This window comes from Giraffa tippelskirchi, chromosome 5, assembly GCF_054371585.1.
Source record: "Giraffa tippelskirchi isolate mGirTip1 chromosome 5, T2T-mGirTip1v1.2.pri, whole genome shotgun sequence".
Lineage (NCBI taxonomy): Eukaryota > Metazoa > Chordata > Mammalia > Artiodactyla > Giraffidae > Giraffa > Giraffa tippelskirchi.
This window is the reverse complement of record NC_137279.1, coordinates 101,374,779-101,391,941: the sequence shown is the minus strand read 5'-3', so window position 1 is coordinate 101,391,941 and position 17,163 is coordinate 101,374,779. Positions and strand designations below refer to the sequence as shown.

Sequence of the window (17,163 nt, the reverse complement as noted above, 5' to 3'; positions counted from 1 at the left end):
TCCAAGCAAGGCAATGGGACAGTTGTGTCTGTCTTGGTGTCAGATACCATCTTAGCTAAGACCTGCCAACATCGAGAAAAGGGAGACTGGGGCTGAGCGCAGTAAAACACATGATGGAAATCACCTCTCCTTATAAAGAGGCAAGTCTGTCATCACTTCTGGAGAGGCCACGAACATTGACAAAAATTTAACTCATTGCGGGGAACAACACACTGGCTCCAAACGAGTTCTGACAGACACCTCCTGTGGATTTCCAGCTGAGGTGGTTGAGAGTTGTCACAAGTGCTTTGTGTCAAATGCCTGATACTGGGGTCAGGGTGACAGAGACAAGCCCGGAGCCAAAAAATGAATGAGAGCTCCCTGACCCACCTGATGTCTGTACTTAAAACTCTACCACAGAGTCTCATCCAAATCACTGTCTACAGCGCTTCCAACAGGGATGACAAACCTCAGCACCGCAGAGGTGGGGAGTACGAAGCGTACAGAGTCTACCTGGGCATATAGGTGGAGTTCTATCACAAGAAAATACTCACTGGTTACATCCCGAGCATAAGACACATCCACGTCCTCAGGTGAGAAGATGGCATTGCTCCGATAAGGCCAGAAGGAGTCTGACAGGTCAGGAAGAACTGAGTAAGTCAGGTAGTGTTCATCTAGAGAGTCCTGTGGGACTCCATTCTCTATCATCTGTGGCAGCTGTCTGTTGAACCTGGTGGGGAGGGACGGCAAAAGACTAAGCCAAGACTTATCAGAAACTGTACAGTCCTATCTGGTTTTGATGGAATGTTTGAGTGGTGAAGCCAAGGGTCTGATCCATGACAGGGAGAAAACTCTGTTTTGTGTGTGAGACACAGCGTGGTTTTACAGGGGCAGAAGAGAGAAAAAGCAGTAGGTGCTCAGTGGTCTGACCAAATAACAGGCTGATGAACAGACAGATTTCTCTGTGATGGTACAGTCACGCCTCACATACAGGGACACGGAGTAGTGGCTTTCACACTTCCACTTACATGGCATTGACATTACTATGACACACATGCCAGCATGCTAACACCAAACATATAGCAGATATGCATCTCACTCTAGAAACCACACCTGATATAAAAATTGAGTGCAAAAAAATCACTCTGACTTAGTTCACCTGGGTCGACTGACTTGGGTTTGAAACTTGACCAGTAAATAAGAAATTGGAAACAATATAAGTACCACAGTGAAAGCAGAGAACATTATGAAAAAGAATAATAGTGGTGGGCAAAACTGACGACACAATATATTCAGCACTTTCTGTCTTTCCCCGCATCAGAGGTCTGCAGAGGTTATCACTGTACAGGAGCCCACAGATATTCAAAATTACCTCGGGGCCACAACCGCTGCTCCTTTCAGGTCATCGTGACCATTCTGGTTTTCTGCAAAGAAATTAACAGAAGAGTTATGTCAGGCAAATGCCTTTCCAAAACGCCCAATCCTGTGCCTATCTTCAGAATGTGGTAACAGGCTATTGAGACAGAAATAATCCAGGAGGCCCTAGAATGAGCCTCAGAAGAAGGCACTGGGTTTCCTTCTTGAGCCATTGGACAAATTTCCTTGATATGATATGTCATCGGCAGAGTATCCTGATCCCCAGTCTGTGCAAACAGCTAAATATATCCTTTTCCCCACAGTTCCTGGGGAACAACTTAATTATATCCTCAGCCTGCTATAATACTCAGGCTTTTTTCATCTGAAATGTTGTTTATTAATGGGATAAGTGATTTCACACTGAGATTAAATGGGAGTGGAATCCACACACCATCAAGTCAAATGAATCTCAAAGCTGCAAACAGAGGCCATTCATCAGGTTGGGAAGTTCCAGGGCCCTGTCTTCCCTCAGAGCTGCTGCTGCTGCTGCTAAGTCGCTTCAGTCGTGTCCGTCTGTGCGACCTCATAGACGGCAGACCACCAGGATCCCCCGTCGCTGGGATTCTCCAGGCAAGACACTGGAGGGGGTTGCCATTTCCTTCTCAATGCATGAAAGTGAAAAGTGAAAGTGAAGTCGCACAGTCGTGTCCCCATGGACTTCGCGACCCCATGGAGCCTACCAGGCTACTCCATCCATGGGATTTTCCAGGCAAGAGTACTGCAGTGGGTTCCCATTGCCTTTTCCGTTACCTCAGAGAAACATACCAAAAACTGACAGTGCGCATTACCTTCTGCTATCAGAAACTTCGAACAAGATAAGTCCAAGGAAAAGAGAGAGGCTATGGGTTGACAGACGTGAACGAAAGTCGTGACACCTCCAAAGAAATAAACAAGACTGCAAAAAGCCTTGGACAGGTGTAGGAACGCAGGGACATTACCCAGAAATGACAATTAAAGCATTTCCTGTGAGATAAGAGGTTCATTCAAAATTAGGAAGCCTTTGTACCTCCTGTGCCACAATTGCTAAGGTTCATGTGAGTCTGGCTGGACCACCTTGGGTAGAGCGGTTTACCCCAGGGACAACCATGACAGGGAACTTAGAAAAGTTCATTCATAGAATGTCTCATTTTAAATGCAACTATAGAGTCTGGTTCAAATCAGGCTTCAGTATGGAAGCATAGGGTCTATCAAACGGGATCATTCTCCCAGAGTAGACTAACAGATATATCGAAGACTACCTGGGAGACCAGTCGAAATTTCATCCTCTTCAGCATGAGAGCAACCACAGGCTCCATCCATGGCAGACTCCACATTCTCTTCATCAAATGCAAATTTTCCATCACTGGAAGGCTGGTTGCAGGCAGAACCTTCCTGGAGAGTGGAAGGTACTGAAACACATTCATCTTGGGATTGCTGGAACACCACCTTCTTTTCAACATCCAGCAAGTTCACGCTGTGTCAGGTGGAGAAGGGATGACAGAAAATTAAGAGGATTCGACCCCAAGCTATCTGGCTGGTTTTCATGACAGGCATTGAGTTTGCTCACAGAAAGCAAAAGAGCAGTCCCCTTAAGGAGGGAAGTAACTCCTCCTGATGTGGAGTGGAGTGTGGGTGCCATGGGGTAGGAGAGAGACAGCAGGTTCTCTGGGCACTGGGCACACAACCAGCGGTTGAAGGAGGAGATGGAATTTTCCCTACATGCTAACGTCACCACCCCCAGCACACACAGAAGGCAGGGACAGTGGTTCAGACTTTTCTGCACAGATTGTATTGATCTGGATATCCTGTGTCCAAGTGAACACAGCTTTTAAGAAGTTAAAGATGTGTTTGAGTTTGGACTCTATTCCATTCAATTTTAAAATATTTCTTGGCACAAATATAGCTTCAAGATCAGTTTTTCAGAGTTGGAGAAAAAGGAGGTATAGACTAGATATTCTGCCTTCAAGAACTATTTTTTTCAATATTTTGTTGTAATATGAATATCGTTCGATTTTCCTCCCTTGAAATCAAATATTTACCAACATGCTGATGCCAAACCAGTGTAAGACCCATAGGCTCTCACCCTACTTTACCCACTCAGGAGAAAACACACGAATACAGGAACTCCCAGGTTTAGTTATTTCACCTGGGACAACTCACTGTACATTACTAAACTTGAAGGATTGAAAAACTGAAACGCACAAACTTGTGAAACATAAATAGACAACACTACTAAAGAGACACTTGCTGCTGCATGAATAGATGAGAGAGTTACATAGAGTACTTTCTATTTTTCTCTGGATCTGAGGTCTCCTGCTGTCACCACTGACATTCACAGCCCACAGATTTTCAAATTACCTGGGAAATGAGAGCTCTTGTCCACTCACTTGCTTGTGATCGTTTTCATTGTCTAGTAGGAAATTCAGAGACAGCAGGTCATGAGAAGCAAATCAGATCTCACACATATCTACTCAGGAAACACATATACAACAGGGACCTTAATATTCTAATTGCAAGAACATAATTCTTTAGCAAAGATATTCTAGGACACTTAAGTCGTATGAGAATTAGACTGGACTGCTTCCAGACCCATCGAGGAAATTTGCTGATTGATCTGGTATCTCTCCCAACAGCCTTCGTTCTGAGTCTGTAGAAGCACTTAAAAATGTATTTTCCACAGAGATGCTAGAAAATGAGCTGAGTTATTTTCTAGAATTATTTCTATAGTGCTGCTTGGTCCCATCAGACTATGTGGTTGTTGATGGTTTAGAGGAATTTATACTTGAGACTAGAGTGATGGGTGAATTGTGAAAGCGTTAGCCGCTCAGTAGTGGCGGTCTCTTTGTGACCGCATGGACTATAGCCCACCAGGCTCCTCTCTGTCCATTGAATTCTCCACCCAAGAATACTAGAGTGGGTGCCATTCTCTTGTCCAGAGGATCTTCATGATACAGGGATTGAACCTGGGTCTCCTGCATTGCGGGCAGATTCTTTACCATCTGAGCCACCAGGGAAGCCCAGTGAAATCTATTAACCTTCAAATCAAAAAGAATCTTTGGTGCTACACAGAAACCATGACCATTTGAAGCTGGAGGAACTGCCAGAGCCCAGCCTTACTTCATGGAAACATCCAAGCAAGGCAATGGGACAGTTGTGTCTGTCTTGGTGTCAGATACCATCTTAGCTAAGACCTGCCAACATCGAGAAAAGGGAGACTGGGGCTGAGCGCAGTAAAACACATGATGGAAATCACCTCTCCTTATAAAGAGGCAAGTCTGTCATCACTTCTGGAGAGGCCACGAACATTGACAAAAATTTAACTCATTGCGGGGAACAACACACTGGCTCCAAACGAGTTCTGACAGACACCTCCTGTGGATTTCCAGCTGAGGTGGTTGAGAGTTGTCACAAGTGCTTTGTGTCAAATGCCTGATACTGGGGTCAGGGTGACAGAGACAAGCCCGGAGCCAAAAAATGAATGAGAGCTCCCTGACCCACCTGATGTCTGTACTTAAAACTCTACCACAGAGTCTCATCCAAATCACTGTCTACAGCGCTTCCAACAGGGATGACAAACCTCAGCACCGCAGAGGTGGGGAGTACGAAGCGTACAGAGTCTACCTGGGCATATAGGTGGAGTTCTATCACAAGAAAATACTCACTGGTTACATCCCGAGCATAAGACACATCCACGTCCTCAGGTGAGAAGATGGCATTGCTCCGATAAGGCCAGAAGGAGTCTGACAGGTCAGGAAGAACTGAGTAAGTCAGGTAGTGTTCATCTAGAGAGTCCTGTGGGACTCCATTCTCTATCATCTGTGGCAGCTGTCTGTTGAACCTGGTGGGGAGGGACGGCAAAAGACTAAGCCAAGACTTATCAGAAACTGTACAGTCCTATCTGGTTTTGATGGAATGTTTGAGTGGTGAAGCCAAGGGTCTGATCCATGACAGGGAGAAAACTCTGTTTTGTGTGTGAGACACAGCGTGGTTTTACAGGGGCAGAAGAGAGAAAAAGCAGTAGGTGCTCAGTGGTCTGACCAAATAACAGGCTGATGAACAGACAGATTTCTCTGTGATGGTACAGTCACGCCTCACATACAGGGACACGGAGTAGTGGCTTTCACACTTCCACTTACATGGCATTGACATTACTATGACACACATGCCAGCATGCTAACACCAAACATATAGCAGATATGCATCTCACTCTAGAAACCACACCTGATATAAAAATTGAGTGCAAAAAAATCACTCTGACTTAGTTCACCTGGGTCGACTGACTTGGGTTTGAAACTTGACCAGTAAATAAGAAATTGGAAACAATATAAGTACCACAGTGAAAGCAGAGAACATTATGAAAAAGAATAATAGTGGTGGGCAAAACTGACGACACAATATATTCAGCACTTTCTGTCTTTCCCCGCATCAGAGGTCTGCAGAGGTTATCACTGTACAGGAGCCCACAGATATTCAAAATTACCTCGGGGCCACAACCGCTGCTCCTTTCAGGTCATCGTGACCATTCTGGTTTTCTGCAAAGAAATTAACAGAAGAGTTATGTCAGGCAAATGCCTTTCCAAAACGCCCAATCCTGTGCCTATCTTCAGAATGTGGTAACAGGCTATTGAGACAGAAATAATCCAGGAGGCCCTAGAATGAGCCTCAGAAGAAGGCACTGGGTTTCCTTCTTGAGCCATTGGACAAATTTCCTTGATATGATATGTCATCGGCAGAGTATCCTGATCCCCAGTCTGTGCAAACAGCTAAATATATCCTTTTCCCCACAGTTCCTGGGGAACAACTTAATTATATCCTCAGCCTGCTATAATACTCAGGCTTTTTTCATCTGAAATGTTGTTTATTAATGGGATAAGTGATTTCACACTGAGATTAAATGGGAGTGGAATCCACACACCATCAAGTCAAATGAATCTCAAAGCTGCAAACAGAGGCCATTCATCAGGTTGGGAAGTTCCAGGGCCCTGTCTTCCCTCAGAGCTGCTGCTGCTGCTGCTAAGTCGCTTCAGTCGTGTCCGTCTGTGCGACCTCATAGACGGCAGACCACCAGGATCCCCCGTCGCTGGGATTGTCCAGGCAAGACACTGGAGGGGGTTGCCATTTCCTTCTCAATGCATGAAAGTGAAAAGTGAAAGTGAAGTCGCACAGTCGTGTCCCCATGGACTTCGCGACCCCATGGAGCCTACCAGGCTACTCCATCCATGGGATTTTCCAGGCAAGAGTACTGGAGTGGGTTCCCATTGCCTTTTCCGTTACCTCAGAGAAACATACCAAAAAATGACAGTGCGCATTACCTTCTGCTATCAGAAACTTCGAACAAGATAAGTCCAAGGAAAAGAGAGAGGCTATGGGTTGACAGACGTGAACGAAAGTCGTGACACCTCCAAAGAAATAAACAAGACTGCAAAAAGCCTTGGACAGGTGTAGGAACGCAGGGACATTACCCAGAAATGACAATTAAAGCATTTCCTGTGAGATAAGAGGTTCATTCAAAATTAGGAAGCCTTTGTACCTCCTGTGCCACAATTGCTAAGGTTCATGTGAGTCTGGCTGGACCACCTTGGGTAGAGTGGTTTACCCCAGGGACAACCATGACAGGGAACTTAGAAAAGTTCATTCATAGAATGTCTCATTTTAAATGCAACTATAGAGTCTGGTTCAAATCAGGCTTCAGTATGGAAGCATAGGGTCTATCAAACGGGATCATTCTCCCAGAGTAGACTAACAGATATATCGAAGACTACCTGGGAGACCAGTCGAAATTTCATCCTCTTCAGCATGAGAGCAACCACAGGCTCCATCCATGGCAGACTCCACATTCTCTTCATCAAATGCAAATTTTCCATCACTGGAAGGCTGGTTGCAGGCAGAACCTTCCTGGAGAGTGGAAGGTACTGAAACACATTCATCTTGGGATTGCTGGAACACCACCTTCTTTTCAACATCCAGCAAGTTCACGCTGTGTCAGGTGGAGAAGGGATGACAGAAAATTAAGAGGATTCGACCCCAAGCTATCTGGCTGGTTTTCATGACAGGCATTGAGTTTGCTCACAGAAAGCAAAAGAGCAGTCGCCTTAAGGAGGGAAGTAACTCCTCCTGATGTGGAGTGGAGTGTGGGTGCCATGGGGTAGGAGAGAGACAGCAGGTTCTCTGGGCACTGGGCACACAACCAGCGGTTGAAGGAGGAGATGGAATTTTCCCTACATGCTAACGTCACCACCCCCAGCACACACAGAAGGCAGGGACAGTGGTTCAGACTTTTCTGCACAGATTGTATTGATCTGGATATCCTGTGTCCAAGTGAACACAGCTTTTAAGAAGTTAAAGATGTGTTTGAGTTTGGACTCTATTCCATTCAATTTTAAAATATTTCTTGGCACAAATATAGCTTCAAGATCAGTTTTTCAGAGTTGGAGAAAAAGGAGGTATAGACTAGATATTCTGCCTTCAAGAACTATTTTTTTCAATATTTTGTTGTAATATGAATATCGTTCGATTTTCCTCCCTTGAAATCAAATATTTACCAACATGCTGATGCCAAACCAGTGTAAGACCCATAGGCTCTCACCCTACTTTACCCACTCAGGAGAAAACACACGAATACAGGAACTCCCAGGTTTAGTTATTTCACCTGGGACAACTCACTGTACATTACTAAACTTGAAGGATTGAAAAACTGAAACGCACAAACTTGTGAAACATAAATAGACAACACTACTAAAGAGATACGTGCTGCTGCATGAATAGATGAAAGAGTTATATAGAGTACTTTCTATTTTTCTCTGGATCTGAGGTCTCCTGCTGTCACCACTGACATTCACAGCCCACAGATTTTCAAATTACCTGGGAAATGAGAGCTCTTGTCCACTCACTTGCTTGTGATCGTTTTCATTGTCTAGTAGGAAATTCAGAGACAGCAGGTCATAAGAAGCAAATCAGATCTCACACATATCTACTCAGGAAACACATATACAACAGGGACCTTAATATTCTAATTGTAAGAACATAATTCTTTAGCAAAGATATTCTAGGACACTTAAGTCGTATGAGAATTAGACTGGACTGCTTCCAGACCCATCGAGGAAATTTGCTGATTGATCTGGTATCTCTCCCAACAGCCTTCGTTCTGAGTCTGTAGAAGCACTTAAAAATGTATTTTCCACAGAGATGCTAGAAAATGAGCTGAGTTATTTTCTAGAATTATTTCTATAGTGCTGCTTGGTCCCATCAGACTATGTGGTTGTTGATGGTTTAGAGGAATTTATACTTGAGACTAGAGTGATGGGTGAATTGTGAAAGCGTTAGCCGCTCAGTAGTGGCGGTCTCTTTGTGACCGCATGGACTATAGCCCACCAGGCTCCTCTCTGTCCATTGAATTCTCCACCCAAGAATACTAGAGTGGGTGCCATTCTCTTGTCCAGAGGATCTTCATGATACAGGGATTGAACCTGGGTCTCCTGCATTGCGGGCAGATTCTTTACCATCTGAGCCACCAGGGAAGCCCAGTGAAATCTATTAACCTTCAAATCAAAAAGAATCTTTGGTGCTACACAGAAACCATGACCATTTGAAGCTGCAGGAACTGCCAGAGCCCAGCCTTACTTCATGGAAACATCCAAGCAAGGCAATGGGACAGTTGTGTCTGTCTTGGTGTCAGATACCATCTTAGCTAAGACCTGCCAACATCGAGAAAAGGGAGACTGGGGCTGAGCGCAGTAAAACACATGATGGAAATCACCTCTCCTTATAAAGAGGCAAGTCTGTCATCACTTCTGGAGAGGCCACGAACATTGACAAAAATTTAACTCATTGCGGGGAACAACACACTGGCTCCAAACGAGTTCTGACAGACACCTCCTGTGGATTTCCAGCTGAGGTGGTTGAGAGTTGTCACAAGTGCTTTGTGTCAAATGCCTGATACTGGGGTCAGGGTGACAGAGACAAGCCCGGAGCCAAAAAATGAATGAGAGCTCCCTGACCCACCTGATGTCTGTACTTAAAACTCTACCACAGAGTCTCATCCAAATCACTGTCTACAGCGCTTCCAACAGGGATGACAAACCTCAGCACCGCAGAGGTGGGGAGTACGAAGCGTACAGAGTCTACCTGGGCATATAGGTGGAGTTCTATCACAAGAAAATACTCACTGGTTACATCCCGAGCATAAGACACATCCACGTCCTCAGGTGAGAAGATGGCATTGCTCCGATAAGGCCAGAAGGAGTCTGACAGGTCAGGAAGAACTGAGTAAGTCAGGTAGTGTTCATCTAGAGAGTCCTGTGGGACTCCATTCTCTATCATCTGTGGCAGCTGTCTGTTGAACCTGGTGGGGAGGGACGGCAAAAGACTAAGCCAAGACTTATCAGAAACTGTACAGTCCTATCTGGTTTTGATGGAATGTTTGAGTGGTGAAGCCAAGGGTCTGATCCATGACAGGGAGAAAACTCTGTTTTGTGTGTGAGACACAGCGTGGTTTTACAGGGGCAGAAGAGAGAAAAAGCAGTAGGTGCTCAGTGGTCTGACCAAATAACAGGCTGATGAACAGACAGATTTCTCTGTGATGGTACAGTCACGCCTCACATACAGGGACACGGAGTAGTGGCTTTCACACTTCCACTTACATGGCATTGACATTACTATGACACACATGCCAGCATGCTAACACCAAACATATAGCAGATATGCATCTCACTCTAGAAACCACACCTGATATAAAAATTGAGTGCAAAAAAATCACTCTGACTTAGTTCACCTGGGTCGACTGACTTGGGTTTGAAACTTGACCAGTAAATAAGAAATTGGAAACAATATAAGTACCACAGTGAAAGCAGAGAACATTATGAAAAAGAATAATAGTGGTGGGCAAAACTGACGACACAATATATTCAGCACTTTCTGTCTTTCCCCGCATCAGAGGTCTGCAGAGGTTATCACTGTACAGGAGCCCACAGATATTCAAAATTACCTCGGGGCCACAACCGCTGCTCCTTTCAGGTCATCGTGACCATTCTGGTTTTCTGCAAAGAAATTAACAGAAGAGTTATGTCAGGCAAATGCCTTTCCAAAACGCCCAATCCTGTGCCTATCTTCAGAATGTGGTAACAGGCTATTGAGACAGAAATAATCCAGGAGGCCCTAGAATGAGCCTCAGAAGAAGGCACTGGGTTTCCTTCTTGAGCCATTGGACAAATTTCCTTGATATGATATGTCATCGGCAGAGTATCCTGATCCCCAGTCTGTGCAAACAGCTAAATATATCCTTTTCCCCACAGTTCCTGGGGAACAACTTAATTATATCCTCAGCCTGCTATAATACTCAGGCTTTTTTCATCTGAAATGTTGTTTATTAATGGGATAAGTGATTTCACACTGAGATTAAATGGGAGTGGAATCCACACACCATCAAGTCAAATGAATCTCAAAGCTGCAAACAGAGGCCATTCATCAGGTTGGGAAGTTCCAGGGCCCTGTCTTCCCTCAGAGCTGCTGCTGCTGCTGCTAAGTCGCTTCAGTCGTGTCCGTCTGTGCGACCTCATAGACGGCAGACCACCAGGATCCCCCGTCGCTGGGATTCTCCAGGCAAGACACTGGAGGGGGTTGCCATTTCCTTCTCAATGCATGAAAGTGAAAAGTGAAAGTGAAGTCGCACAGTCGTGTCCCCATGGACTTCGCGACCCCATGGAGCCTACCAGGCTACTCCATCCATGGGATTTTCCAGGCAAGAGTACTGGAGTGGGTTCCCATTGCCTTTTCCGTTACCTCAGAGAAACATACCAAAAACTGACAGTGCGCATTACCTTCTGCTATCAGAAACTTCGAACAAGATAAGTCCAAGGAAAAGAGAGAGGCTATGGGTTGACAGACGTGAACGAAAGTCGTGACATCTCCAAAGAAATAAACAAGACTGCAAAAAGCCTTGGACAGGTGTAGGAACGCAGGGACATTACCCAGAAATGACAATTAAAGCATTTCCTGTGAGATAAGAGGTTCATTCAAAATTAGGAAGCCTTTGTACCTCCTGTGCCACAATTGCTAAGGTTCATGTGAGTCTGGCTGGACCACCTTGGGTAGAGTGGTTTACCCCAGGGACAACCATGACAGGGAACTTAGAAAAGTTCATTCATAGAATGTCTCATTTTAAATGCAACTATAGAGTCTGGTTCAAATCAGGCTTCAGTATGGAAGCATAGGGTCTATCAAACGGGATCATTCTCCCAGAGTAGACTAACAGATATATCGAAGACTACCTGGGAGACCAGTCGAAATTTCATCCTCTTCAGCATGAGAGCAACCACAGGCTCCATCCATGGCAGACTCCACATTCTCTTCATCAAATGCAAATTTTCCATCACTGGAAGGCTGGTTGCAGGCAGAACCTTCCTGGAGAGTGGAAGGTACTGAAACACATTCATCTTGGGATTGCTGGAACACCACCTTCTTTTCAACATCCAGCAAGTTCACGCTGTGTCAGGTGGAGAAGGGATGACAGAAAATTAAGAGGATTCGACCCCAAGCTATCTGGCTGGTTTTCATGACAGGCATTGAGTTTGCTCACAGAAAGCAAAAGAGCAGTCCCCTTAAGGAGGGAAGTAACTCCTCCTGATGTGGAGTGGAGTGTGGGTGCCATGGGGTAGGAGAGAGACAGCAGGTTCTCTGGGCACTGGGCACACAACCAGCGGTTGAAGGAGGAGATGGAATTTTCCCTACATGCTAACGTCACCACCCCCAGCACACACAGAAGGCAGGGACAGTGGTTCAGACTTTTCTGCACAGATTGTATTGATCTGGATATCCTGTGTCCAAGTGAACACAGCTTTTAAGAAGTTAAAGATGTGTTTGAGTTTGGACTCTATTCCATTCAATTTTAAAATATTTCTTGGCACAAATATAGCTTCAAGATCAGTTTTTCAGAGTTGGAGAAAAAGGAGGTATAGACTAGATATTCTGCCTTCAAGAACTATTTTTTTCAATATTTTGTTGTAATATGAATATCGTTCGATTTTCCTCCCTTGAAATCAAATATTTACCAACATGCTGATGCCAAACCAGTGTAAGACCCATAGGCTCTCACCCTACTTTAACCACTCAGGAGAAAACACACGAATACAGGAACTCCCAGGTTTAGTTATTTCACCTGGGACAACTCACTGTACATTACTAAACTTGAAGGATTGAAAAACTGAAACGCACAAACTTGTGAAACATAAATAGACAACACTACTAAAGAGACACTTGCTGCTGCATGAATAGATGAGAGAGTTACATAGAGTACTTTCTATTTTTCTCTGGATCTGAGGTCTCCTGCTGTCACCACTGACATTCACAGCCCACAGATTTTCAAATTACCTGGGAAATGAGAGCTCTTGTCCACTCACTTGCTTGTGATCGTTTTCATTGTCTAGTAGGAAATTCAGAGACAGCAGGTCATGAGAAGCAAATCAGATCTCACACATATCTACTCAGGAAACACATATACAACAGGGACCTTAATATTCTAATTGCAAGAACATAATTCTTTAGCAAAGATATTCTAGGACACTTAAGTCGTATGAGAATTAGACTGGACTGCTTCCAGACCCATCGAGGAAATTTGCTGCTTGATCTGGTATCTCTCCCAACAGCCTTCGTTCTGAGTCTGTAGAAGCACTTAAAAATGTATTTTCCACAGAGATGCTAGAAAATGAGCTGAGTTATTTTCTAGAATTATTTCTATAGTGCTGCTTGGTCCCATCAGACTATGTGGTTGTTGATGGTTTAGAGGAATTTATACTTGAGACTAGAGTGATGGGTGAATTGTGAAAGCGTTAGCCGCTCAGTAGTGGCGGTCTCTTTGTGACCGCATGGACTATAGCCCACCAGGCTCCTCTCTGTCCATTGAATTCTCCACCCAAGAATACTAGAGTGGGTGCCATTCTCTTGTCCAGAGGATCTTCATGATACAGGGATTGAACCTGGGTCTCCTGCATTGCGGGCAGATTCTTTACCATCTGAGCCACCAGGGAAGCCCAGTGAAATCTATTAACCTTCAAATCAAAAAGAATCTTTGGTGCTACACAGAAACCATGACCATTTGAAGCTGGAGGAACTGCCAGAGCCCAGCCTTACTTCATGGAAACATCCAAGCAAGGCAATGGGACAGTTGTGTCTGTCTTGGTGTCAGATACCATCTTAGCTAAGACCTGCCAACATCGAGAAAAGGGAGACTGGGGCTGAGCGCAGTAAAACACATGATGGAAATCACCTCTCCTTATAAAGAGGCAAGTCTGTCATCACTTCTGGAGAGGCCAAGAACATTGACAAAATTTTAACTCATTGCGGGGAACAACACACTGGCTCCAAACGAGTTCTGACAGACACCTCCTGTGGATTTCCAGCTGAGGTGGTTGAGAGTTGTCACAAGCGCTTTGTGTCAAATGCCTGATACTGGGGTCAGGGTGACAGAGACAAGCCCGGAGCCAAAAAATGAATGAGAGCTCCCTGACCCACCAGATGTCTGTGTTGCATAATAGTCCCATTTCCCTGGTTTCAGCTAAGATGTGTCTATACAACCTGTCCTTAGAGATGACCTTCCTTGGTCTACTCGGCTTGTGAGGAGAAATAATATGGGGGCTACCTGAGATATTGCTTGGAATTTCATCTTCTTTAGCATGAGAGCAACCAGCGGCTCCATCTGGACCAAGGTCTACTTCTAGTTCATTAAATTTCAATGTATCATCACTGCGAGGCTGGGGGCTGTCAGAACTTCCTTGGAAAATTGAAGGCATCAAGGCACATTCATCCTTGGATTCTTCAGGCACTTCCTTCTTTTCAGCCTCCTGCAGCTCCATGCTGTGCCAGATGGGAAAGGAATGAGAGAAAATTAAATGGAGAAGATCTGACCCCAAGCCATTCTGGCTGCTTTTGACAGGAGGCATGGGGAGTGGTCACAGAGAGTAAAAGAGCAGGCCCCTTACAGACAGAAGGAGCTGTCCTCTCTCATATGAAGTGGAGTGTGTCAGTCTGGGGATGGCAGAGGGAGACAAGCAGGTACCCTACATTCCGGCCACAAACCTCTGATGAGGAAGGAGATTCAACCATCCCAGGATGGGACTTTCAGGAACAGGAAGCACAAACGAACTTCGCACCAAGTGCTTCCCCCGGGTCCTAATCCATGTTGAATATAAGGTGAAGTAGTCAAGTGAATCGGAGAAGGCAATGGCACCCCACTCCAGTACCCTTGCCTGGAAAATCTCATGGACGGAGGGGCCTGGTTGGCTACAGTCTATGGGGTCGCTAAGAGTCGGACACGACTGAGCGACTTCACTTTCACTTTTCCCTTTCATGCACTGGAGAAGGAAATGGCAACCCACTCCAGTGTTCTTGCCTGGAGAATCCCAGGAACGGCGGAGCCTGGTGGCCTGCCGTCTATGGGGTCGCACAGAGTCGGGCACGACTGAAGCGACTTAGCAGCAGCAGCAGCAGTCAAGTGAATAAGGGCTTCCCCGGTGGCTCAGTGGTAAAGAGGCCTGCCAATGCAGAGATGCGGCTTCGAACCCTGGGCCAGGAATATCCCTTGGAGAAGGAAATGGCAACCCACTCCAGTCTTCTCCATGGGAAAAAGCAATGGACAGAGGAGCCTGGCATGCTCCAGGCCGTGGGGTCACAAACATTCAGAGACAACTGAGCAACTGAGCATGCACAGTGAACCGAATACAGATATTAAAGCCTGATAGACTCTCGGAGATGTTCTACCTTCTCTTTAGGAACACAAAGGCCTGCAAGGCCGCTTTCACTTACTATTGTCAAGGAAAACCAATTTTGTTTTGCACAGTTGTCCTGCGGTTTCATTTTTCTAATTGCTTCTCTACTAATTCTGTTGCTAGTTACCTTCCTTGCAAGGCTCTAAAACACCTGTGTAGAAATAGATATTTATCTCACTTGGCCTTCCTTTAGAAGAGAACAGATACTCTCTGTGTGGAAAGGAAATCCTAAGGGTGCTGCATTCACCTTGGGTCATACATACACGTAGCACAGAGACAGCAGACAACCAAGTTACAGGGACATTTCCATGTGGGTGGAGCGAAGTAAATGAATCCCAGCTGCAGTTGTGCTTATACTTACATCTGGCATGTGACTCTCTTGAGGTACTTATTGTTCTTTTGTGACCCTGTCCACATTTTCCCTACACGTTACCAGCTCCTGATAGAAAGACTGAAAACCACAATCACAGAAAACTAACCAATCTAACCACATGGACTACAGTCTTGTCTAACTCAATGAAACTATGAGCCATGCCGTGTAGGGTCAGGGTGGAGAGTTCTGACAAAATGCGCTCCACTGGAGAAGGGAATGGTAAACCACTTCAGTATTTTTGCCTTGAGAACCCCATGAACACTATGAAAAGGCAAAAAGATAGGACACTGGAAGATGAATTCCCCAGGTGGGTAGGTGCCCTATATGCTCCTGGAGATCAGTGGAGAAATAAGTTCCGAAAGAATGAAGAGATGGAGTCAATGCAAAAACAACACCCAGTTGTGGATGTGACTGGTGATGGGAAGCAAGGTCTGATGCTGTAAGAAGAATATTGCATAGGAACCTGGAATGTTAGGTCCGTGTTTCAAGGCAAATTGGAAGTGGTCAAACAGGAGATGCCAAGAGTGAATGCCAACATTTTAGGAATCAGCGTCCTAAAATGGACTAGAATGGGTGAATTTAACTCAGATGACTATTATATGTACTACTGTGGGCACGAATCCCTTAGAAGAAGTGGAGTAGCCATCATAGTTAACAAAAGAGTCCAGAAGCTAGTACTTGGATGCAATCTCAAAAACGACAGAATGATCTCTGTTCCTATCCGAGGCAAATCATTAAATATCACTGTTATCCAAGTCTATGCCCCGACCAGTAATGCTGAAGAAGCTGAAATTGAAAGGTTCTATGAAGACCTACAAGACCTTCTAGAACTAATACCCATAAAAGATGTTCTTTCCATTACAGGGGACGGGAATGCAAAAGTAGGAAGTCAAGAAACACGTGCAGTTAACAGGCAAATTTAGCCTTGGAGTACAGAATGAAGCAGGGCAAAGGCTAATCGAGTTTTGCCAAGGGAACACACTGGTTATAGCAACACCCTCTTCCAACAACGCAAGAGAACACTCTACACATGGACATCACCAGATGGGCAACACCAAAATCAGACTCTGGGAGTTGGTGATGGACAGGGAAGCCTGGCGTGCTGCGGTTCATGGGGTCCCAAAGAGTCGGACACTACTGAGCAACTGAACTGAACTGAACTGATATTCTTTGTAGCCAAAGGTGGAGAAGTTCTATCGAGTCAGCAAAAAGAAGATCGGGAGCTGACTGTGGCTCAGATCATGAACTCCTTATTGCCAAATTCAGACTTAAATTGAAGCAAGTAGGGAAAACCATTAGACCATTCAGCTATGACCTAAATCAACTCCCTTATGATTATACAGTGGAGGTGAGAAAGAGGTTTAAGGGACTAGATCTGATAGAGTGCCTGATGAACTATGGACAGAGGTTTGTGACATTGTACAGGAGACAGGGATCAAGACCATCCCCAAGAAAAAGAAATGTAAAAAACCCAAATGGCTGTCTGAGGAGGCATTACAAATAGCTGTGAAAAGAAGAGAATCAAAAAGCAAAAGAGAACAGGAAAGATATTCCCATTTGAATGCAGAGTTCCCGAGAATAGCAAGGGGTGATAAGAACACTTTTCTCAATGAACAGTGCAAAGAAAGAGAGGAAAACAATAGAATGGCAAAGGCCAGA

The 17,163-nt window shown here is 45.0% G+C and overlaps 1 protein-coding gene across 1 annotated transcript in view; it reads right to left on the bottom strand.

Moving 5' to 3' along the window:
- LOC145504747 (NBPF family member NBPF20-like) overlaps positions 1 to 17,163 on the bottom strand; it is a 532,650-nt gene that overhangs the window by 218,550 nt on the left and 296,937 nt on the right. Inside the window, exons 82-93 of the mRNA XM_081486053.1 lie at positions 12,739 to 12,790; positions 11,640 to 11,854; positions 10,358 to 10,409; positions 9,540 to 9,715; positions 8,236 to 8,287; positions 7,137 to 7,351; positions 5,855 to 5,906; positions 5,037 to 5,212; positions 3,733 to 3,784; positions 2,634 to 2,848; positions 1,352 to 1,403; positions 534 to 709 (exon numbers count right to left, since the gene is read on the bottom strand). Of these exons, the coding sequence (XP_081342179.1) occupies positions 534 to 709; positions 1,352 to 1,403; positions 2,634 to 2,848; positions 3,733 to 3,784; positions 5,037 to 5,212; positions 5,855 to 5,906; positions 7,137 to 7,351; positions 8,236 to 8,287; positions 9,540 to 9,715; positions 10,358 to 10,409; positions 11,640 to 11,854; positions 12,739 to 12,790 (1,485 nt within the window). The remainder of the gene's footprint in view (positions 1 to 533; positions 710 to 1,351; positions 1,404 to 2,633; positions 2,849 to 3,732; positions 3,785 to 5,036; positions 5,213 to 5,854; positions 5,907 to 7,136; positions 7,352 to 8,235; positions 8,288 to 9,539; positions 9,716 to 10,357; positions 10,410 to 11,639; positions 11,855 to 12,738; positions 12,791 to 17,163) is intronic.